Raw genomic sequence first — 23,827 nt, 5'->3', positions numbered from 1 at the left:
GGAACATTTCCAGCTGCACTCAATGGCACCAGCGCCTTTTTTTTTTTTTTTTTAAACTACATGGCCTGGGCAGCTTTTGGCAGCTCTGGAAGACTCAAGCTTTATTTCCCTGTTGCTTGCCAGCTGACTTTACTCAAAACTTCTTGCCTAGCAATCCTTGAAAGCATGTCTGTGGCCACGAAGAGCCATTTAAGGGGAAACACAGTAACAAAATGTCCACCAAGAATCCAGCTTTGTCTCGTCAGAACGTTTAAATATCAATACGGCAGTCTGCAGTTAATCAAGTACACAGACCTAACTTCTAATTTGCTTCTTTTATTGGCTTTCTGAATTATAAATATAATCGTGGGAAAAAAATTCCTCAGAGTCAAGAAAAGCATACAATTTCTCTTCCTTTCTTGTTCAGAGTGACAGTGGTTAACAGTTTATGTGTACATATAAAAATCCAAGTTGTTGTTGTTTGGGAACGTTGTGACAAACATAAGAACAGATCGGTCTGCAGACTGTCAATCTTAACATTTCCAGGACCACTGACTCAGAATTCCTTCTTGTGGATGACCGTACACACGTGGCTCTGCGCTCAACCCAAACAACTCGCACTTACTTCTTCCTGCGGCTGTAAGTAAGACTTCGTGGTCTTGGTCGAGCTGGCTGAAATTCAGTCACCAGCGCTCGAAAGTCAATGGCATCCCTTTGACTAACTCCATCTGACAGCCTTCTGGAAAAAAAAAAAAAAGCAAACAGGTGTAGAGTGTTAACTTCTCAGTGTGATTATCTCCAGAGGGTCGACCGAAGGCCTTAGCCATAAGGATGGAGGGGAGAGGAAGCAGCTTCCAAGCGCGTCCCGGGTTGTGGGGACCAGGCTCTAGGTTCGGTGTTGAGGGCGTGCCGACTCGGCCGGCCCACCCAGCTCTACAAACTAGAGCAACTTCTCCATCCGGTCTCCCCGGCTTTTTCCCGGGCCTCACCTTGGTGCGTAGCGCTCTGGGGATCCTGGGGAGGCGCTGGGTTGGGGGTGGGGGAGCGTCCCGGGTCCCGCGTGATCCATGCTTGGGTGTGGTTGGTGCTCAGTCCAGCGGCACCACGGGGGTTCAGCGTTCAGATGTCTTGCTAAGCCCAACTTCTGAAGTCGTCGAGCTAACTCCGCACCCAGCGCCTCCCGCATCTTGCATTCTTGGCTTCCCGAGACCCGAGTGGAAACACGTGGAGGCCTCATCGTGTCTTTGATGGCTTCACAACGTGAAGGTCCGAAGACGCCAGATAGGCACCACCCTCAGGCCTTGAGCATCTATCTAGGTGGTTGCCGCTACTATGTACGCTGAGAGCAAAGGTCAGGTGCACTTGGGTTTCCCTCTTCTCACCTCCCCTCGTGGATCCCGCTCACAAGCCACTCGGAGCCGTCTAGGCTTAGCTACACGCCAGCGCTGGCTGGAAAATTCTCACCAAGCGCCACGCCCTGGTAGCTGAAGAGTTTAGACCAGACCCTGGATCTCAGCAGGGTTTGGGACTCAAGTCTCAGCTGTTTTTCTGGGGGAGGCTACTTCCTGGCGGGGCGGGGGAGACTGTAGTCTTTTGGACACTGTGCGCTCCAGTGAAGCCTTAGGTTTTCTCAGTGCTACGAGGGGCGGAGAGCTCGGGAAGGGCCCGGGGGCGCAGTCCCAGCGGGACCTGGGAGCCAACTGGCGGGAGGGTTCGAGTTCGGCCTTTCCCAAACTTGGGCCACGGGGCGGGAGCGCGGCCGTCCCGGCGGTGACGCGCGCGGTGGCGCGGCGTGTGATTGGAGAGTCGGGCGGGGGCGGGACCGAAGGGACGCGGCAGGGGGCGGCGGTGCCGGGAGCCGGGGCCGGGAGTGAGGCGCAGCGGCCGCCGCGGCAACAAGTGCTGGAGCTGAGGCGAGCCGGAGCCGCCCAGACCCCGCCGGGCCGCCCGTCCGCGCATTGCGCATGGAGCGAGAGCGGCGGCGGTCGCGGGGCTGAGCCGCAAGAGCGGCTGGGACGTGGATGCGGCCGCGGTCTTCCGCCCCGCCCCGCCGAGCTGGAGGTGTCCCTAGACAAGGTAGGGCCGGGTGGGTGGGCACCGGCCCTGCGTCCCCGCCCCGCCGCGCCAGTTCCGGCCGGTGTGGGCGCCCCGCGCTCTCGCCGCTCTTCTGTGGCTCCTGCGGTGTCTGCGCATACGCTCCATCGGGTTCCCCTCACCGCTCCCAGTCTCACTTTCCTGGCCTCCGCACATCATTTCCCTGGCCTCCTCACCTCCCGGATATCCTCACCGGTCTCCGTTCCTCCTGTCCCGCTTCCTCACCTCCCGGTCCTTCTCCCCTCCTTCACAGCCTCTTCACCTTCTCCCCAGTCTCCCGGCCTCCACCTCCTTCCTGACCTTCTCACCTGCTCGACCTCCGCTCTTCCTGCACCCACAGGGAGAGGGCAGCGACACCCTGAGCCGCGCTGTACCCCGCGCACGAGGTGCGGGCCTGGGCGGCGGGGGAGCGTCGCGGGCGGTGTTCTGCCCCGCCCGCGCACTGCGCTGGTCTAGGGTGCCGCAGGGGCAGATCAGGTGTTTGTGAGCCGCTGGCTGCCGCTCTTCACCCCCATCCGCTGGCACTGTTATCTTCGGGTCCCCAAAGACTGGTTTCTGTGAAACTTCAGGAGAACCTTTCGCGTTGACCTCTAAAAAAATATTCCATGCCGCCCGCGTTGAATGATTAACTAGACTCAGGACTGCCTGGGGAGCTGGCCCTGCGACTGGCAGGTGGGCGCACCTGAGGGGCGGGGACCCTTCTGGGGACGCAACACCTAACACCTGCTTAAATGCACTCACCTAGGGTCCTCTGAACTCCCGGGTCTTGTGTGGGAAGGAAGCTCAGTGAAGACTCCTCTCTAGTGTCATAGTGCGTGCGAGGTCATCTTGAAAAGTAATGCACACTTGGGTAACCTGGGCTGGCCCCATGCTCGCTCCTGCCCCAAATACAGGGCGGCTGGCCTTCGCTCCCCTGCCCACTGTGGTCTCCCAACTTGACTGCTTCAAACGATTAAACCTGTTCTTCTGCCCCCCTCCGCTCCCCGCCAAGCCGTAGCTTTTTCCAGGTTTCGAAGCCAGTGGGTGAAAATGGGCTTCGTGTTATTACAGATTCTTCCAGGGTATTTCTTTGTGCCTCGGAAAGTGATGGGATGGTTAATGAGAGGGCCACTGGACCTGAGTGGAACTAGGAGGGCGGGACCGGGGCCCAGCCTTAGCGCACTTCTGTGGGGTTTAGACCGCGCACTCGATAGGGGACCGGCTCTGGGGCAGGCCGGTCACTTCCCTCCTGTTCTAGTCCAACTTCTGTTTCTTTTGAATAGAGATTATGAAAGCCGATGGAACCCCGGGAAGTTTTTACGCCGGTCCTAGAGCTCTTTATACGGTTAGGTTTTAAGACCAAAGAAGTGTGCCGGAGCCCTGTAGAACTCGCCCGAGTAATTTCCGGCCTTTGCAGTGTGTACAGATGTGTTTATCAGCAGATCTGCTTGGAACTCCTTTCTCGGCGTAGAATACTTCTTTTCCCCCTCAGGACTCAGCCTGCCGTTCTTAATTTAGTGTTTTTTTGTGTAGATGCCGGATTCTCTGCTAAACTTAGGAGTCCGTTCTAGAGGCTTGCTCTGCCACGTGCTGATAAATGACAATGTTTTTTCCTTAAGAGGCTTGTATCCCCTATTTAGTTTCGGGAATGGGATACTTGGACGGTAAGATTGTTTTTAAGGACAAATAAGATGCATAAGTGCTTATAGAGATCATAAGGAAGTTCTTGGTGGCCTCAGCTTACCTTTGCCAAAAACCAGTCATCTGGTTGGACTGTTCAGATTTGTCAGATTTGTCCAGCCTGAAACCACCCAAGCTTGACCGACAGAGATAGCAGATTTTTAAGACCTAAGGGAGAGGTAGTCTTTGAGAGAAACATAATTTGTTTATGAATTGTTTTTCCCCAAACCCATTGCTTTTGAAGGCCTGAGCACAGAGATGGTTTATGGTTTTGAAGATATACTTGCTTTAAAAAAAAATCGCATGGTGGTTCACACACCTTTAATCCCAGTACTCAGAGGCAGAGGCTGAGAGGATTGCCCGAGTTCAAAAGGCCAGCCTGGGTTACAAAGAAACCTTGTTTCAGAAAGCCAAAAAATAATTTAAAAATAATTTGGATTTCCCTGTTCTAACATAGTACAGTTAGGCTAAAAAGGGAAAGGGGAACCGATAATTTCCTGTTGACTCTGCCCTATACTGTTGGTTCAAATGTGTGTGCTTGTTTTTTAAGGGTTATATTAGGAAACAAGATCCACCAAAACTCAGAAATTATCATAGAGGTCTTTTGGTCTTCTGTAATTGCTTTGGGGTCAGAAATCATTATGATCAGTTGTCTGGCAGTTTTTAGTGATTACGGATTAAATCGTGAATTGAATGAGGCTCACTTCATTTGAAAGCAGTAAGTATTACCTAACAACTGAAGTGGTCCAGTAAAGGAGATAGTGCATCGCTCCAGCTCACCTCACCTTGGCCTCCCTAGATGGAGCTCTGGCTGTCTCTTTTTTTCCCTTTCTGGACGGAGTGGGCACTTGCTGAATATATTCAAATGGTAGGATGAATGTGTTCCTCTCTGGAGAGGCAATTACTGTTTGTTTAAGAGGTGTGCGCATGTGTGAGGTGAGGCTTTTTGAGAATTGATGTAATGATTTCATCACTACCCACTGCTGGAGAAGTTTGCCAGTCTGCACAGAGCCTGAGTGGGAAGCATGAGGCACCAACTGTTTGTGGAGGACTTGTTCCTGGGGCAGCTACTACTGGGAAACATTATTCCTACTGAGTTTTCTATTCCTTTCAACTGTATGTTGCCCCTTCTGTGAGTTTTTTGTTGTTGTTGTTGGTGGTGGTGGTGGTTTTTGTTTTTTTTTAAACTCTTGCTGCCTGCTTTGATTGCTTGGTGTGGCTTAATTACTGTAACAAAATTCAAACTCTTTGAGAGCCAACATTGTATCTGATTACAGTCTAATGCACATTTTTAACATTTATGTAAGGTTAGGTGTCCACATTTCCTTATGTAAATGTAAGAAATTATTTGAAATTATTTTCTGTTTGTCTATAGACATTCCCTCCAGCAGGGTTTAATTTTTTTTATTTTTTTTTATTTGGTAGGGAAATTCCCATTAGTCAAGCAATTGATACTTGCCACTTTCCATTGTTACATTTAAAACTAGGTTTGTGTAGAGCCTTCACTTTGGTGTAATTACAATGTATATTGCTTAGTAGACATTCATTTCTTTCCCTTTAAGAAACAAACTTACTAGTCATGGTGATCAGTTCTAGGACTATAGCAAGACTCCCTGAGCTGTGCTAAGGTAAGGTAGTTAGGAGCATGAACTTGGAGTCTGTTAGCTGAGCTTTTCCTTTTAGTTAATCAGGCACAGTGTGAGGTTCTGTTTATGTTACGCAGTCAGACCCTGAGCTGCTTCACTAGGTTTCTGTGCTCCTTTTCTCTTTTCTTTTTCTTTTTTTTTTTTTAAGATTTATTTATTATATATATAAGTACACTGTAGCTGTCTTCAGACACACCAGAAGAGGGCATCAGATCTCATTACAGATGGTTTTGGGCCACTATGTGGTTGCTGGGATTTGAACTCAGGACCTCTGGAAGAGCAGTCAGTGCTCTTAACCACTGAGCCATCTCACCAGCCCATCTCTGGGCTCACCATAGATTGGTTTTCTCTATCCTGCAGTTAATTGGAATCAGCTGTAGCATATGTAGTGTTTTATAAGCCGGGAGATTTGAAAGCTGGATTTGCCCCTTGCTGTGTGATGGTGGGTAAGTTGCTTGGTCTCCCTGAACCTCAGTTTTATCAATGTGAGATGATAGGAAAATTAAAGTGAATGGTACCTGGGCTGCTGAGATTCTCAGTGAGTTTGGGGGTACCTGTCATCAAGCCTGACGTGGACTTCATGAGTCTGGTGGAAGGAGAGAAGCAATTCCCACTTGTTGTCTTCTGACCTCTGCTTTTGTTTCATGACTGGTGCTCACAAGTATGTGCTCATACATGCAAATTTAATAAAACACCAGTACCTAAGATGCTGATAGCTAAAGGAATTGTATTTTCGGTTTAAATAAACTACATTAATATAAAAGCTAATAAGTCTTGTTTTGAGACAGTCTTTTTTTGTTGTTGTTTTTTGTTTTTTGTCTTTTCTTTTTTTTTTTTTTTTTTTTTTTTTTATTTGGGTTTCTCTGTATAGGCCTGGCTGTCCTGGAACTCACTTTGTAGACTAGGCTGGCCTCTGCCTCCCAAGTGCTGGGATTAAAGGCGTTTGCCACCACACCCGTCCTTTTGAGACAGTCTTAAACACCCTCTCCACCCTGGCTCCCTGGTACTCAGTATATAAATCAGGCTGATCCTCAAACTCAGACTCACCTGCCTCTGCCTCCCAAGTCCTGGTGCACCTCCCCACGCCTAGCACATGTAGGTCTTGCTCTGTGGCGTTTAGTTGAAATAAGTTGTGTCTTTAAAGCTGATGACCTCCTATTCTTTTTTCATTGACTTATCTCTGAGGGGCCACACTTGGCTGTCTCACCTGGAGCTGTTTGGGCACCTGGCTGGTATGAGCTAGCTTGTAACAGGTGAGGTGATAGAGTTCTCGAGGAGCCGTGACTAAGCACTCAGGTGCTCAGACGGCCTTTACCACTTCATGTTTTGTGAGTGAATTATTCCAAAAGTGAGAGCACATTGCAGTTGCTTTAATTGCATGTTTCACTCTGACCGGTTAAACCACCCTCATCTGTTAATGGACATGTCTCATTCTTGTTTTGTTTTGTTTGAGACAGGGTTTCTCAGTGTAGCCCTGGCTGTTCTGGAACTCACTCTGTAGACTGGGCTGGCCTTGAACCCAGAAATCTGCCTGCCTCTGCCTCTGCCTCCCGCCACCACTGCCTAGCACATGTCTCATTCTTAACTGCAACTTGGATGATTGATACTTCACTCTTTTGCTTTGTTTGTTTATTTTCTCCTAAAAGGATCTTTTTATTTACTTTACTTAGAAACAATATTCAAGATATCTTAAAGGGAAATGCCTTTGGTTGCACGGCAAGTTAAGGATAACCTCCTGTCACTGACTTCATTTGTACCGTTCGAGGGGGCTCACCTCTGCATTTTTCAGCACTTCTGGAATAACTAGGAAAAGCATATTGTTGCTGCATTAGGTAACATTGACACTTGTGGATCTGCCTTAGGGGGTGCTAGCAGATGATAGCAAGTCTTTGAAAACCTAGGCCTGAGACTGTCCACATAGAAGCTGGCACATTGTTTGACAGGTGATGGCTGCTTGTGGCATCTGTGTTTGCAGGCAGATTGCTATGGTCTGGGTCCCCTTTGTGCTGTTGGGTCTGGAGTGTTTCCACACACAGTTACAGCATATGTTGGGAGCAGACAAGAAAGGCTTCCTGAGGAAGTGGCATTGAGACTTCACCTCACAATGATGAATGAAAAATGCTTCAAAAGGAGAAAGCAGTTGGAGGGCCGAGGACACAGCAAGAGGCTCAAACACGCAAGGTCAGAGGAATACCCGCTCCACACCCCAGCTTTGGAGAACATGGGAGGTGACAACCTTAGTGACCATGTAGAGACAGGAGGTAGTGGAGGGCCATTGAGTGATTTTGCAGATGTTGAAGAAATGAGCTTGAGGTGGAGAGGAGGCACACTGGGAGGCTGGTGTAGTTTGTGATCTGCAGACTGCCTGCTTCCTGGTATTCTGCATATGTGGTCTCACAAGCTGGAGGGATCCTTTAAACATTGAGATCTGGAGGTCACCTCTCTGTGCTGACTCCTCCTGTTTCTGTTGAAATGTATTGGCAGTTCTGGGGTCTACTAGAATATCTACCTCTGTTCTTCTCTCCCTCCCATTACCATTCTGCCCTTTGGCTCTTGTGCCTACCACTCCCCTTAGGGGTGCTGGTGCTGCCTTGCTCTCCCTGGCCATCAGCGTTAGCTTGTTCCCCAGCCTCTGTCTGTTTTAGGCATGTTGGTATTTGTCCAATTACCTCATTGGTTTTAGAAAGGGAAAGTTGAGGGTCCCTGGAGTGGTCCAGGGTTAAAGTGTACATTTCATTTGACAGAATCTAGAGGTGGGAAAATACCGACTCTGTGAGGGGGTGGCATTTGGAAACATAAAGGCAGACGTGGGGAAGGGTGAACCTCAGGCAGATCTGACTGGGTAGAGTTTGGGGTGGTGTCTAAGAGGGACCCAGGGACCAGAGTGTCTGCTAAGGGAAAGCCCAGCAGCAGACTTGGCCCAGCTCTACCTAAGGGACTGCCATTTGTCCCCATTTTGAGGACTCTGCCTGGGATCCAAAGCTGCCAACGGCAGGAGAAAGAGGAGAGTGGTGCTGAAATCACGGTAAGCTGTGTTAGGATGCAAGAACTATGACCGTCTAGCTGGGAAGGTCAGCGTAGGGCACCAGCTAGGAGAGCATGTCTGTGACCACCAGAGAGGGCAGAAATTGACACTGCTGCTTCACCCTGGCCCTAGGGGCCAGTGTCTGCTGTTACTGGAGTGGGACTCTAGGGCAGTGGCCTTGGGTGGGTAGCATGACCAACCAGACCAGTAGAGATTTTATTGATGGTGGTTTTTGACTCTGGGGATGATGACAAGCATCTTGGTAACTATGGCAACTGGTTAAGGGCAGTATTTCCTGCCCTTCTTGGGAGGGAAAAACAACCAAATTAAGTCTTAGAGTTGGCTGGTGAGTACAACTTTAATCCCATCTCTGAGAAACAGAGGCAGAAAGATCTCTGAGTTTTAGTCCAGCCTGGTCTGCTGAGACTGTCTTCAGGCTCTCTGAGACCACATTCACACATGGGTTGAATGTATGCTCCAAGTCTGTTCTGTGAAGGTGCTGACATTCTAGCAAGATTCTGTGATCCGTGAACTCCACACTTAGAGTTCATGTTGAGGATTTTAAGAAATTGCTTTTTGGAATGCACTACGTGTGTGTGTGTGTGTGTGTGTGTGTGTGTGTGTGAGAGAGAGAGAGAGAGAGAGAGAGAGAGAGAGAGAGAGACAGACAGACAGACTGACTGACTGTCTGTTGGTCCCTGGCTTTCGAGTGCCTGTGCCCTTAAATGAATCCTTTAGGTCTGCTTTAGGTCTGGCCTTAGATTGTCAAGGGAAGCCCAGTGACATTTAAAAATTGAATTATTTGAGTTATTTGTCTAATACAAAAAAAAGATCAAAGTGAGTTTATAAACAGATGCTTCCCTCTTAATCTTGGAGCTCTGTAGTGGAGAATTCAACCAAAGATGGGAAATATTTAGAAAAAAAACAACAACAAAAAAAAAAACAAAAAAAAAAACCCAAACAATAGAAAATGATACAATAAAAGTAACACAAGTTAAAGATACAATGTGACTCTAGCCCTTCACTGTGCTAGTGTAGCAGGCTCTGTAGGATAAGCTGAGTGCCCAGCCATCTTTCTGAGGCATCTTTCTGAGGCTTTGATAGGCACCAGTTGTACCTTGTTTGCTTTGCTTGTTTAAATGAGAGGCAACCATTTTACTATTCTTTGCCACATAAGGAATTACCTCTCTTCAAATGAACTTAAAATATCTCCTATTTTTAACTAAAAATATACTCCTATTTTTAACCGAGTGTTTTCTTTTGAGTTTTTGTTCTCAAGGTTCCATTGGGTCTTCTATTAAAAAGAAAAAAACTCTTTATAATGGAAATTTTCAAATCCGGTAATGTGTTGAAGCCTCAGGCAATCCTGTTCTTGCCCCACCCTACCCATATCCTGTCTGCTGCAGGCTCTAAGCAGAGGGGAGAGGGAAGTGTCCTGGGTAGGGTGAGGCAGATAAACCCCTTCAGCCCTAGAGGGTGGATTGCTGCAGCCCTAGTTCCTATAGTAGTAGTACATGCTGGGATTTAGTACTGAGGTGATGGGAATTACTTATTCAAAGAGACTGGGTTTCCAGTCAGTTCCTCAGTGTGCCCATATATTGAATGAATACTAATTTTTCTTGGTGAGTGGCCAGAGAAAGATACATTACTATTTTGAAGGTAAATGTGTTTTAAATCTATGTGCAAATATTTAAAAATTGTAGCCAAGACAGTCCGCAGATACCGTTCAGTAAATTGAAGTCTAAGCAACGTCCAAGAGGGTAGAGATTTGGAAGTGAGGCCTGAGGGGAAGGGTGGCTTGTTTGTGTCACCCCAGAGCCAGATGTCCTAGGAATAGTCTTCTGGGGGAGATGGATGGATGGTCCCTTACCATAGGGCAGAGGCGTCTGGATGCATGGGAAGAGTGAGACTTGGTTCTTACTGGTGGGGTGCTGGGGGGCATCCATCTTTTAGGGCTCTTGAGGTGTGGCATGTACAGTCTGCCTCTCTCTGGGCTCAGAGCCAGTCTCAGCTTTCCTGGAGCCATTCTGTTTGGCAAAAAGGCCTGGGAGGAGATGTACATTGAGGGGACTAGATATTCTCTTCTTTTAGAGGCGTGGGATGCTCTGTGTGGGCCACTAAGAACCAGGAGGTGATTGTACATACAGTTCCCACAGAGAGCAGGGACTGAGCCTGGCCCTTCAGGGATGGGGTAGAACTAAGAATCAAGAGACCTGTCAAAGGCATTGACAGTAGCACTTCTGAGGGGTCAAGTCCCTGAGAGTGCTCGATGGGGTGGCTGTCTTTCCTCTATGCCTCTACTCCATACTGCTTCTTGCTGCCTCCTGCTTCTCTCAGAAGTCAGAATCTCAGCCAAGTTTCTGGCATTAGGGGCCAGTTTCTCCCTAAAGTGAGGAAGGAGACTTAGTAGCCATTTTCCTGGCTTATGCATTCTGTGGGCCCTTGATTATACCTACAGCTAGAAGGAGCACAATGAAGACTTAGGAGTGCCATTTGTTATTTACAATTTTCTACTTAAAGAAAATCTGGGCTAAAATTAACACACCAAGTAATGAGTTCCGTTATCTTTGTCTGTTTTGCCTTGCTAAGTGTGGAGCCCAGGTTCTGGATATTCTAGGCATGTGCTCTGCTACTGCGCTGCACCACCAGGTTCTGCTGTGGTTTCCATGCCCAGGGTTTTGTTTGACCCACACTGATCTTGGATCTACTGTGTAGTGAAGAACTTCTGTTCTTCCAGTTTCTACTCCTAATGCGATCATAAGCATGTGTGGTGCTAAGGATCCAATCCAGGGCTTCTGGCAGTCTAGGCAAGCACTCATCTAGCTAAGCCACATTGCCAGTTCTCACGCCTGTTTGTAGAAGAGTCAGGTAGCTGTCCTCTAAGAGACTGTAATACAGTAAGTCTAGGAGGTCTGGAGTCTCAGGCTGTGGTCTCTTATTTCCCTTGGTGTCTTCTTCACAGTAATCAAGGACGTGTTCTCTTTTGGGAAAATGTGTTACTGGAAGCCTCTGTCCTAACAGCAGAGAGGTTGAAACTTCCCAAAGCAATTTATTAGGTTACTTAAAATAAACACAGTGTTTGAGATACTCTTGAACTTTATTTCATAGAGCATAGGAATTACCAAATATAGTTAGTTAGAATTGAGAAAGACAGAGTTTGCCCATAGAGTATGTGCTGAGAATAGCTTAGGTGTGTGTTGTTTGTGTGTTTGCTTTAAGGCAGTCTTGTTGGGTAGTCCAGATGTCTTCATACGTACTTGTGATTCTCCTGACTCCCCAAGTGATGGAATTATAGGACTGTGACACCAGGTCTAACTTTACATAGGTGATTTAAAATTTTTATTTTAAAATTTTTTTACTTTGTGTATGTGTGTGTGTGTGTGCACACGCGCGCGCGTGCGTGCGACATATGTGTGTGCCCATTGAGGCCAGAAGGCCTGGAACTGGAGTTACATACAATGTAGCTAAGCCTCTCATGAGATGCTGGGAATTGAACTTGGGTTCTTAGAAGAACAGCCAGTGTTCTTAACCACTGAACCATCTCTCTATCCCTTAATTAAAAATTTTTAAAAGATTTACTTTTATTTTAAAGTGTGTGTGTGTGTACATACATACACATTTGCCCCTAGGGGTTAAAGAGGACATCAGAGCCCTTGGAGCACACTGGTCATGATCATTCTAATAGTTACTTAAAGTTTGTCTTCTAACTGTTTTAACTGGCTTTTACTGTATGAGTATAGAAATGGGTACCCAGCCCCCAGCTTACCTCTACACCAAGATTACCAAGCCAAGATCAGTGGCCTGCTTATTTCCAGAAGCAATTACACCCTTTATATAATGGGATTCTGTTTCTAGTCCAGTACGGTAATCTATGCTTGTGCATTTTTATTAATTTTTAATTGCCTTCTTCCTCCCTTTCCCCATCCCTTGGGCCTGTGTTTGTTTATAGACCTACTTAGTTGTGACTGTTTCCTAGCGGTGTTTTCAGGTATCTCCACTGTCTTGAGGATATTACTGGGTAATGTCTTAGTAACAGCAAGTGGGGTATTAAGGAGAAAAGGTTTTTGACAAAACTCACTGTAAAAGAACTGGCAAGTAGCCAGCCAAGGACTAGAGGAGAAATCGCGGTTCATGTATGAATCTATCCAAGAATGATTGTCTCAAGCACTGTTAGAGACTTGATCAGAAAGCGGAAACTTCCCTTAAAGCTGGGCGTGGCTGGCTGTACCTGCTTGCTACCTCAGCACACTTGGGAGGTAAGTCATGAGGACCAGGACCTCAAGGCTGCCCTTGAGGAAATTGCCCCTGTGTAGGAAATTCAAGACCACCTGGTTGAAGACCCAGCCTGAAAAAAAAGCGGCAGAAAAGTCTTCCCTTTCTGTCCTCCTGTTTCCTCCTCTGCCCCTGGAGCCCTGTGAGTTTCTTGTCCTCAGCTTTGTTGTCTGTGGAGTTGCAGACTGATTGGAAGTAAGAGTTCTGTTGTCCTGTCACACATGTCGTTAGAGAGTGATAAATCAGATAAACGTGCAGGAGATGCCAAAGGCAGAAGTAATAAAGCTGCCCCAAAGTGGGTGAAGGGGAACAAGAGGTTCAACTTCATGGAGCTTTTTCGTTTACTTTGTTAGTGAACTAGAATTAATAGACTGTGGAAAAAGACCTTGTCACCAATGATAATTCTCCCTGAAGGTTGACAGTGACATGTTGGTTCTCCCTGTGGGTGACCTCAGCATAGTGAGGCCCTAGCCTCTGGGGACTTTGGTTTTCCTCTGTAAATAAGGAAATCTATACGGTTGCCTGGATTAGAAATGTGTTTCTTTCTGCAGTTGGGCTGCAATCCCGTGGGAATGCATGTGTGGGTTGTTGAGCGAACAGTTGAGTGCAGTTGTACCTGGTGCTGTATCTGATTGCCTTTTCTGTCTCGGACAGGTTGGTTGCAGGGCAGGAGAGCCTGGGTTGTGGTACTGTTCCCTTCTGTCAGGTTCTGCTGCTGGACGGAGCGGAGGGCTAAAAGTTCTAACAGGATTGCATGAACATGTTTGTGGCAGGGCTAGTTTGAGCCTTTGCCAATCTTTCATTCTGTAGTGGGAATAAGTAACTAATCAAGAGTAACTCGTGAGTCATAAAACACCCAGGGGATTCCAGCCATGGCCTCAATGGTGCTTGCTACCAGACCAGCATTGCTTCAGTACCTCGTTGACCATTTGCTATGGGTCATTTCTTTCTCAATTTGATTTTTTTTTCTTTTTTGCTTTTGTTTTATAAAAATCTCAGTCCTTGGTTTTTCTGAGAATTGTTTTATGCCCCTTCAAATATCAACAAATGCTGGGATTTCAAGACTGCTCTTCTGTCCTCTTTGATGTTGATGGTGGTAGACAGCACAGGAGCACAGACTCTAGGTCAGGTTCAAAGGTCAAAGCTCAATCCTACTGGGATTAGCTCCCCACAGTTTAGTTGCTTTACACTTGGGAGCTGGTTGTGAAAGGTGAATGACATGAGGATATCTGGACAGAATACTGGGCAAAGGACAGAGCAGGAAACTCGGGAAAGAAGCCCATGAGAAGATGATCAATGAGAAAACCAAGACATGTTCTTTTCTGGTGGAGTGAAGAAGAACGTCCGAGGGAGGTCAGAGGATGACCTTGTGTTTCTGGGTATACAGTGGCAGAGGCCAGTCTGACCTCTCTCTGGTGGGTGAGGTCACAGTACTTCCATGCTAAATGACTTTGAAAGCATGTGTCGTCTTTGCCATTTTACTAAAATATTCAGATGCTTGGAAAAGTTAGGTGGCACACTGTCACGTTTTCAGTTAGAGGGGTTGACAGGAGAGAAACAGTCCTGTGTCGTCTGAGATATGCAGAGCCTGGCGGAGGCAAACCATCTGTGCTTTCCAGAAGACATGCCTCAGTGAACCCCAAAGCCAACTGCAGTTTTTTAAAAAAAGAAAGTAATAATTATCTTTATCTGTTTATTTTGTATACACTTTCAGCTAATGCTACAGGGGAAAATGTTAGAAACCATCCCTATGGTAGAGCTAGGCAGAGATAGTAATGCATCCAATGCTTTAAGCAGGGGCAAAGACAATGAAACATTGTAACTGTACCTGCATGCCAACTGCATTTATATTCACCATAGACTGTTTCTTGTTTGTATGTGATGCAGCCGATCTGTTTTCACTTTTAAGCAGAGGTGTGAAAGAAAACATGTAATCTGTCTGGCAGCCCAGCCCAACACCAGCAGTCAGTTTCTAACTAGGAGAACCCCTGCATCCACCAGCCCCATGCACTCCTGTCCTGGTGGCTCCAGAGCCATCTGTCTGCACTTGCTTTGCCTTCCCACCCTAATTCTTGTGCACCCTGCCACTCGCCGCCATACTTCCAAAATTAGCCCTGCTACACAACCCCCTCAGGTCCTGTCTTGGTCCCTGCTGTCAGTTAAAGCTGTGCCATTTATTGCCTCTGCTTATTTCAGTGGGGGCTCTTCTTTGGTGACCTCTCCCCTTAACTCCAGGTTAAAGGGACAATAGTATGGTTAGAGGTGCCTTTGGGTTGATGGCACAGAGACTGTCAGCTTGCACTGGTTCATTGGCTACTTACCGCGTCTGCTGCAGATGCACCTGCTGTTGCCTGCCTCTGAAAATGGATCTGGGCCGTTAGCTATTTCCCTTCACTCTCTGTAAGTTGAAGGCTCCTGTCCTGCTGGTAGGTAAAGAGGTTTTCTTTCTTGGGCTCTTGTCTATGAATTGTAAACGGGTGGTCCCGTTTCTAAAGTATGGGTTGCTTTTCTCGAGCTCCTTGACGCCAGGCACAGCCCGTCTCCCCTCCCCCCACCCCCATTCCCACCCCCGCCCTGCACTCCCCCCTCTGGTACCTGGCAGTGCTGTGTTCTCAGTCTGGGAGCACAGTGAAGCCGTGAGGCTGAGATGGCAGCGGTCTGCATGCACCCAGCCTACATGTGCTCAATGCGTGCGGCTGGCTGTATAGTGAGAAAGCCATCTAAGCAGCTGTGTCCTGAACTGCACTGGTCTGGTCCCTGTAGTAACTTAGAATTCTCCTGAAGAGGGAAGGCCTGTCAGTTCCTGGCTCCAAGAACATTGTGATGTTTTCTGAGATTTCTTCTCAGGATGGACACTGATCACTATTTCTGAAGCTCAGGTCCCCGAACTCCAGAGAGCCTATGTTCCCTGTTCCCTTCAGTAATAATAGATTGAGGCCGACTTACGAAATGTAAATACTTATGTGTAGTTCACCAGCCCACAGTCGCCAGGGTAAGTGACTTTCCCATTTTTTTTTTTTTTCAGGAAAAGGTTATATGTATTTATTGGTCCAGCTTCTACTTTATCTTCACTGCTTTCAGTGACTTTGTCAGATGCCTATGTGTAGGCCCCCCTGACAGAATATGAGGGTGAGCTGGTGTTCCATGGGGGCCCTGAGCTTCAGCTCCAGGAGTCCTGTGGGAAGATGTCCTGTGAGGATACATACAAGTGGCGCTTGACTTGGGTAGCTTCATGTGCAGGGGACTGATCAATGTGGGAGTTGTGCGTTGTAGTGAGCAGCAAAAAAGAAGCCAAAGAGAAAATTCTGGGTTTTCCCCCATGCCCAGGACCAGAGAAAACCCTGTCTGTTAGACATTCTGAAACTGTTCAGGATTTCAAGAGTTACAAGTGTTAATCTCTGTGTCCTCCTTTTGGAGGTTCAGTGGGTGGATGAAAATGTCTTAGTCAGTGAAGAACAAAACTGGAGAAATGTGCTGTATTTAGTATTTGGTGCCAGAAGCAGGAGCCCCAGAGGAGAGCTGTTGAATGATGTGGTATTGAAGACAAGAAGCTGGTCTGTAGATTGTTATCAGGCCATTTTACACTGAGGAACAGGCTTGGAGAGGTCAAGTAAATAGTAGTTTAGCTGATTATCGGATGGAAGATGTTGGAAGATGTCAGACTGGTTTTCAGCCTGAACAGTGGGTCTAAGCTATCTGTCTGCTAGCCCTGGGTGTTTTTTTTTTTTTAAAGGTGTTTTGTTTTTTGTTTTGTTTTTGTGTGTGTGTGTGTGTGGTTTTGTTTTGGTTTTTGAGACAAAGTTTCTCTGTGAAGCCCTGGCCATCTCCATAGAGCAGGCTGGCCTTGAGTTCAGAGATCTGCCTGCCTTTGCCTTTCAAGGGCTGGGATCAAAGGTGTGTGTCACCTCTACCTGGCACTTGTCCTATTTTTAAATTACATAACCTTTCCACTGAGGACTGTACCATTGTTTCCAGCTCTATTAAAGACAGGGCAAGGCGACCTTTGTTGCTTATTTTTTCTCTTCTCTTTCTGAATGGTGTGCATGTATTTACTTGAAGGATAAATACAGAGGTAGATTTCTTTTTTTCATTTTGTTTGTGGTGCCAAAGATGGAATTCAGGGCCTCTTGCATGCTGGGCAGGTGCTCTGCCATGAGATAAACTCTAGCCTAGCTCTGTGATTAATTTTATTTAAATGATAAATTTCACTTGAGAAAAAGAACCATAATGGGTTGTAGAGGAGGAAAAGGTGAAGATCAGAGCATGTCCTGCCAGACACTTTGATCTATACTTCTGCCTGTCGGGACATGTGGCTGAATAGAATATTTAGAAATACTTTTTTTCCTTTTTAATTTTGATCATAGAGGGGAGAAAACTAGTAACTAGGAGCCCAGTTCCTTAGGCTCAGCCTGTAGTTCTTCTGTGGCTTGCAGACAGAAGACCCTGGCAGACATACTTTCCCAACCTGGTGCCATGGGCACTCCCGGGGTTCTCCTGCTTCACTGGCAATACCTAGCCAGGCCTCATGTACTAATTAGGGCAGAAGTCTAGGAATGGCCCAGGCCTTCTGGTCCTGCTGGTCACCTCCTGTTAACTTGTCATCTGCCGTTTTGTTGGAAGCTGTTCTCTCCACAGGAGCACTTAGCTGCAAACTGTGTCTGCTTCTGTTTGTTTGAGCAGGGTCCAGGAAAGGCTAGCAAGGATCAGGCCACAGATTGGATCTTGGGAGGTAAAGGTGCTAGGGAAGCCAGGCTCCCAGAGCAGCAGGGCCCAAGAATGTACAGTGACTGGTCTTGTGGTAAAGCATCGGGCTTGGGCTTGCTTCTCTCTCCTACTCTCTGTGAGATTGGTTGGATTTGAACAGCAGTGAGCCGGCTCCATTCTCTTGTGTACAGTCATAAGCCTGACTTAATAGCTTTACCCTAGCTTGACTGGCAGTAAACCAGGATGCATTCTCTTTTGTACGGTCACAAGCCTGACTTCTAGCCTCACCCTAGCTTGACTGGGTTGGTCACTTTTAGTTTATTAACTTTCTTTTACTCCTAATGTGTGTTGGCAAGATTTCTGTTGCTGTGACAAAATGTCTGTGCTAGACTTAAATAAAGGTAGAAACATTTATTTGGCCCATGATTTTGACCATGGTCACTTTATCACATTGCATTTGGGCTTGTGGTGGCCCAGTACTTCATGGTGGGAGCATACAGCTGAGGGAACCAGTCACCTCATGACTGGAAGTGAATTGAAGAAAGGAATAGATTGGGCCCCATTTTACTAACTTCCTTCCACTAGGACATGTCCCCTGCAGGTCCCACTACTACTTGGTAGTGGCAAGGCAGAGGACCAGGCCTTTGGAGGACATTGAAGGTCCAAGCCTCCTAGCACCTTGGTACTGGGGGAGATGCAGGGCATCTTGGTACAGACTTTAGGTGTGACTAGGATGTGTTGCTGGGGCTGTCCCTGGTTAGCTATTGGGGTGGGGTGGTCATGGCTCAGTGAGAACAGGTTGTCATGAATTTGCTTAAGTGTTTGCATATCTTTCAGAACTGGAAGGAACCTCTTAGCAGCCTGCACTTCGGTAGCTTCCAGTGTCTTGTCTATGAAACGCTGCAATTGCCCAGTGTTTTGGAACCTTAAAGGAAAGAGTCTGGCTGGCCTGGGTAGCTGCAGTCCTTCCTTCGCTCTTGATTACAGTTAAACTGTCAGGGTGTGGTGGTGTGATGACCTCCTGGGCGTTGGTAGGCTATAGGCTAGGATTACACAGCTGCTGGTTAGTGCAACAGGAAATTGGTGACTTTTGACAACCATATTTTGTGTGGGGGGAAAAAGAAACTTAAGAAATGAAGTCAAGAAGAAACTAGCTGGCTCTCTGAAGGACAGAAAGATTCTGGCCTCATAATGTGGTTCCAGGGCAGTCTGCCCCAGCTGAAACTTCCCTCATTTATGACATGTCAGCATAAGATACATTTTGCCTGAGTAATTAATAAATGTTACTAATCTAACCTGCCTCTTGCATCTAATTCTAATTTATGGTACTTTTGTGAGTTGAAATGTATGCATATAAAATTTTAATAATTACTTATTTTAAATAAAAATAATCACTGGAAATAAGACTAGTGCTCCTTCGTCTCTTTCCTCATGGTCGCATCCACTTGCATAGAGTCCCAGCTCAGCCATTCGGCAGCTGCATGATCTTGGGTCGGTCCAGTCACTACTGCCTGTGCTCAGTGTATACGAGGCCAACAAACATTTAGAAGAACATTTAGAATGGCTTGGAAGGATTGCCAGCCCCAGGTGCCAACAGACATACTCATGCTTTACTTCTCATTCTGAGAGCCTTTCTAAAGAGTGACATTGCACTTGGAGCTAGGCATGGGATGTGCACAGAGCCTCAGGAGGCTGTGGAGGTTGGGGGGTGGGAGCCACGCTTCGGGGATCCACAAAGTCTCCAGATAAGAATGGCCGTGGGGCCCAGCCTCTGTTACAGTTCAGTGTTACAGTTACAGTGTTGCTGCCCAGGAACCAATAGTAATAGTAAGTACTTCCTGCGAGTACTCACGTAGCTTAACACAGCGGTTATGTCTGGTAATCCCTCTCTCGCCCCAGCATCGCCTTCCCAGATATTTTAGCTGCAAAATAAAAAGGGAGTTTGTTGTTGTTGTTGAAGTAACTTCAATTTTGTAGAAGTCTGAAAAGTATCTGTCCTTAGTTGAGTGGTGGCACACACCTTTAATCCCAGCACTCAGAGGCAGTGCATCTCTGGGTTCAAGGCCAGCCTGGTCTACAGAAAGAGTTCCAAAACTACACAGAGAAACTGTGTGTGTGTGTGTGTGTGATGGGGGTGGTGGTGCTGCTGCTGAAAAGTGTTCTTGTTGGGGAGAAAGTTAAGATTCTGGTGTTTGCGTTGTAGTAGGACTTTTCTGTTTTAGTTCAGGGCTTCATAGTGTTGGGTGATGCCATTTCTCTAACTTTGGTGTCAGTATTTCTTAAATTCCTTTTAAGCAATGTAACTTCCTGGGGTGCACCAAAACCCACAAAATGGACTGCAATGGGACTTAAACTACTTAGAGAGAGCTTTTCCCACAGTTTCTTTTTCTTTTTTTAAAGACTTGGTTCTTTGCCTCATATCTCCCTTTCTGTGAACTTCTGTCGATTTCAGAGTCTAAAAGCAGAGTTCCCATACAAGAAGCAGTGTCTAGGTCACAGTAAAAATGCTGTCTAGCTTTGGGGGATGCGTACTTGAGACACTCTCCTAAGGTAAGTGAGGAAGAATACCCACTTGCAAATAGTGGAAAGGGTCCTCCAAGCCTTTGGAGACTTAGGGTCTGTCCAGAACGGCTTCCTGAAGGGGCCTGGAAGTGTGTGCTAGACTCCAGGCCTCCAACCTTTTCATTCTTGAGCCAGCTCCTAAAATTTCACCAGGTACCTGGGTCAGAATGACAGCAGGGATGGACACTTTTCAGACACATCCCCACCCGCCCCACCTCAGTCATCTTGGATCTCTTGCTTCTGGGTGCTGGGATTCATCATGTGTGCTGCCACCACCACCACACAGCTAAGGACAGACACTTTTCAGAATCCAGTTCACTCCTGACTTTTAGGTAATACTCTGCCTCCACCCCTGTTTTTTTACTCATGAAGTGGCATCCTGGGAACTTGGCTGGGGGTTGAGGTAAGTAACAGTCCAGGAAGATTCTCAGTAGACTGGACCTCTTAAGTGCATTTGGGAGGACACTGTCCCTCAGAGAGCTTCATGTCCATTCACATGTCCCAAGGATTAATGGGACTAGGGAGGTGGCCAGTGCTGAAGCACATTGGTTGTTCATCCAGAAGACCCATGTAGCTAGCAACAACAATTTTTTTTTTTTAAAGATTTGTTTATTATATTGTAAGTACACTGTAGCTGTTTTCACACACTCCAGAAGAGGACATCAGATTTTGTTACGGATGGTTGTGAGCCACCATGTGGTTGCTAGGATTGAACCCAGGACCTTTGGAAGAGTAGTCGACGCTCTTAACCACTGTGCCATCTTGCCAGCCCCTAGCAACAACAATCTTAGTTGCTGTTCCAGAGGATCTTACAGCTTCCACTGGCTTCCGCAATATGTGCACATACATGTGGGCAAACACTCCTATGTAGTTAATTAGATGATTTTTAAAAAGGATTGGTAGTCTTAGGAGAAATGTCACATGGCTCAAACTGGATTCCAATAATCCCTGGCCCCACAGTCCTGGTGTGTAATTAATTGGTTTACCTGCAGTCATTTTCTTACTGTTTGTACTGTACCTAAGGAGACTTAGCGCTAGGATTTCACAGCCTGCTATGCTAAAGAAGTGTGTGTGTGCTTCTGTTCTGTAAACTGTTATCGTTTGTTTATGGGTCTCTCAGTTCTCTTACTAAATTGAAAAGTCTATGTGTAGCCTTGAGCTTTTGCCTGTCATCACAGTGTGCAGTGTTCTTTTTCCTGAACACCCTTTCCAGACGTTTGCCTCATGGTCATTTTCTCTGTTCATTTCTGTGTTTTTTCCTTGTTTCATCTTGCGGAGATGGGAGAAAGAGCTCACAACCAAAAGACTAGTAGTTCTGAGGGAAGTGTACTCGCACACTCCTCTGTGTGTGTGCGTGCGTGCGTGCATATTGACACATGGCTCCTACAGCACACATCCTCAGTAGAGGATGAGACCAACTACTAGTGCAAGCTTCATCTCCTAACTTGTTTGATATGGGGTCTCTCTTGTGTTCCAGCTCCCTGCTTCCTGTTGGAGCACAGGGACTGCAGGCATGCTCTGCAGCTTTGTGTGGTTTTTAGACGCTCACACTAAGGTCCTCTGCTTGCATAGCAAGTGCTTTACCCTCAGCCCCATAAAGGCCTCATTTTAGCAGTAGAACTGCCAAGTTAAAGAGATCCGTTTGGGGAGGGCCTGGAGAAATGATTCGGCGAGTAAGAGCATTTGCAGAGGACCAGGTAGTTCCCCGCACCCACAGGGCAGCTCATAACCATCTGTAACTCCAGTTCCAGGGGAATCTTATGCCATTCTCTGGCCTCCATGGGCCCAGTCATGCACTTGACACACATGAATACATGCAGGTAAACACTCATATACATAAAATACAAACAAAAGTTCTAAAGAAGAATGGGAACCACTTACTTTTGAAAAGTGTCTTTTGGAAGGACTGAGTTGGATATGTGGCCCATTCCTGTAATCTCATACCTTGGGATGTGGAGGCAGAAAGATGGGAAATTAAAAGGTTGTGTTTGGTTACATAGTAAGTTCAAAGGCAACCTGAGTTTTATGTATGACCTTATTTCAAACAGACAAACAACAAACAAACAAACAAACCGGTCAAACTGTTAAAGTATCAATGATTTTTTTCCCTAAGTGAAATGATTAATTCTTCAGCCACCATCGGATACTGGTTAGATTTTCAAAGATTTACTTAAAAGTTCATCTGATCTGAGAAGGACGTGAACAGTTAGATATTATTCAGGCTGTGTGACCAGGCATGCTTTAAAACTACTAAAGAGTAAGACCTGTTCTATGTTTTTGTTTTCTTGAGGTATAAAGCAGCTTTTCCCCCTGCTCGTTCAGAGGTTGGGGTAGTGAGGGACAGAAGGCTGCTTCTTTGAGTGTCCCTTTCCTGAGTGCAGTGGCTTAAACAATGAAACCAAGGAAGCACTCAGGAGGCATCCGGTGTGTTTGTAGCAAGACCCTGTGTCCTAAAAATAAAGTACCCCCAAACAAACTCTTTAACTTATTGACTGGCCCTTGGTATCTATGGAGGTTTGGGTTCTAGGATCCTCACAGATAACAAAATTTGTGGATGTTCAAGCCTTATGAAGTGGTGCATTTGTAAATGATCTACCACATTCTCCTGGGGGCACATTTTGTTCGTTGTTTGAAAGAGTGTTTTATGGCTTAGGCTGGCTTTGAACTTGGTAGGTAGCCAGGGTTGACTTTGAACTCCCAGTCTCCTTCCTTACCCTCTAAGTATGGGGAATCAGGATGTATCCCAGTGCTGTAGGCTCCTGTGCTCTCTGGTAATCCCTCCTTTCCTTAAGTCGTGGGCTACAATGTAGATACCAGGAGTTGTTACATGGTTGCAGATACCAGGAGTTGTTACATGGTTGCAGATACCAGGAGTTGTTACATGGTTGCTTAAGGAAGACGAGCAAAGCCGGAACTCTGCAATATATGGTACAAGAAGATTTATTTCCTTTTATATTTTTATTTTTAATTACTCTGTGTGGGGGTGAGTGTTTTTTTATCTGTGTGTGTATGTAACATGTGGGTGCCTAGTGTCTGAGAAGGCCTGAAGAGGACACTAGAACCCCAGAACTGTAATTATGAGTGAGTGTGAGCTGACATGTAAGTGCTAGGAACTAAACCTGGGTCCTCTGCAAGAACAGCAAGGGTGCTTAACTGCTGGGCTGTCTCTCCAGCCCATTCTTTCGTGTATTTACACAATCTGTGTATCTAGACTTATGGAGGGCTTAACTGTAAGCTGGCTATAGTAGGCTCTTTACCCACCCACTACTAGATATAAGAGACACAAGTAGCCTTTCTTTGATTGAAGTGTCCGTAGTAGAAGTTTCACAGCAAATCCCCCTTTCAGTTTGGGATTCTCTGTTGGAAGCCAATGAACTTAAAACAATCCACCAATTTTCATTTTATTTACATTGGTAGGTTAGGAAATAATTCGGGGTTGGTCTGCATTTTTAAATGACAGACATTAAGAGCAAATTACATGACACTGTACTTAGTGTAACATGTAATTTATAGTGATATTATGTGCATGTGTACATATTGGATCACAGAATTAAAAATTTGCTATTATGAATTGTAAGTGACTTAGTTTGCAAAGCTCTGATTTGTATGTATGTGCCTTTTTAAGCAAAGTAGTTGAACAGTCACAAGGTTATTTACTTAGTGATATTTGCTTCTGCCCTCCAAGTGTCTAAAATACATTAACCATTACATAGTGATTGTAATGGGCCAGGCAGGATTTCAAAAGCCTGTGTGTAAAAATTGCATATTTTGTACAACCAACCCCCTTTGTAGATGGAAAAGTTGAGATTTAGTTTGAAACAGAGCTGATGAGTCAGGAGTCCTTATTTTAGAACATTTATTCTTAGGAAGACGTTTTTAAAAATAT

General features: G+C 46.3%; 2 protein-coding genes and 1 long non-coding RNA gene across 9 annotated transcripts in view; 1 reads left to right on the top strand and 2 right to left on the bottom strand.

Moving 5' to 3' along the window:
• The window catches only part of B3gnt2 (UDP-GlcNAc:betaGal beta-1,3-N-acetylglucosaminyltransferase 2), a 108,077-nt gene that overhangs the window by 36,713 nt on the left and 47,537 nt on the right, over positions 1–23,827 (top strand). For 2 of the 7 annotated variants that reach the window (XR_003837983.1, XR_003837982.1), the window contains exon 1: positions 1,978–2,055. The exons of 1 other annotated variant lie outside the window; for it this stretch is intronic. The gene's annotated coding sequence lies outside the window, so the exon portion shown is untranslated. Of the gene's footprint in view, positions 1–1,216; positions 1,331–1,818; positions 2,056–2,077; positions 2,746–12,122; positions 15,102–23,827 lie in introns of those variants that run through there. 4 more of the 7 variants (XM_029483244.1, XM_021175828.2, XM_029483243.1 and 1 more) reach the window with 4 other exon arrangements.
• On the bottom strand, positions 245–1,235 carry LOC110304432. Its single transcript, XM_021175830.2, has 2 exons — positions 969–1,235; positions 245–718 (listed from the first exon to the last, which is right to left on the bottom strand). Exons 1-2 carry the CDS (start codon positions 1,214–1,216, stop codon positions 601–603), a joined length of 366 nt encoding a protein of 121 aa, XP_021031489.1. The 5' UTR covers positions 1,217–1,235; the 3' UTR covers positions 245–600.
• Positions 18,968–21,885, bottom strand: LOC110304434. Its single transcript, XR_002379084.1, has 2 exons — positions 21,823–21,885; positions 18,968–19,301 (listed from the first exon to the last, which is right to left on the bottom strand). It is a non-coding gene; the product is annotated as an uncharacterized LOC110304434 (long non-coding RNA).

Source organism: Mus caroli, chromosome 11 (genome assembly GCF_900094665.2).
Source record: "Mus caroli chromosome 11, CAROLI_EIJ_v1.1, whole genome shotgun sequence".
NCBI lineage: Eukaryota > Metazoa > Chordata > Mammalia > Rodentia > Muridae > Mus > Mus caroli.
Note: the sequence above shows the minus strand (reverse complement) of the source record. Positions and strands in the feature narration are given on the sequence as shown.

Coding starts and splice junctions, on each gene's coding strand:
- LOC110304432 (XM_021175830.2), bottom strand. CDS start 1,216: ATGAGGCCTCCACGTGTTTCCACTCGGGTCTCGGGAAGCCAAGAATGC. Junction 719..968: donor CCAGAGCGCTACGCACCAAG/GTGAGGCCCGGG, acceptor TTTTTTTTCCAG/AAGGCTGTCAGATGGAGTTA.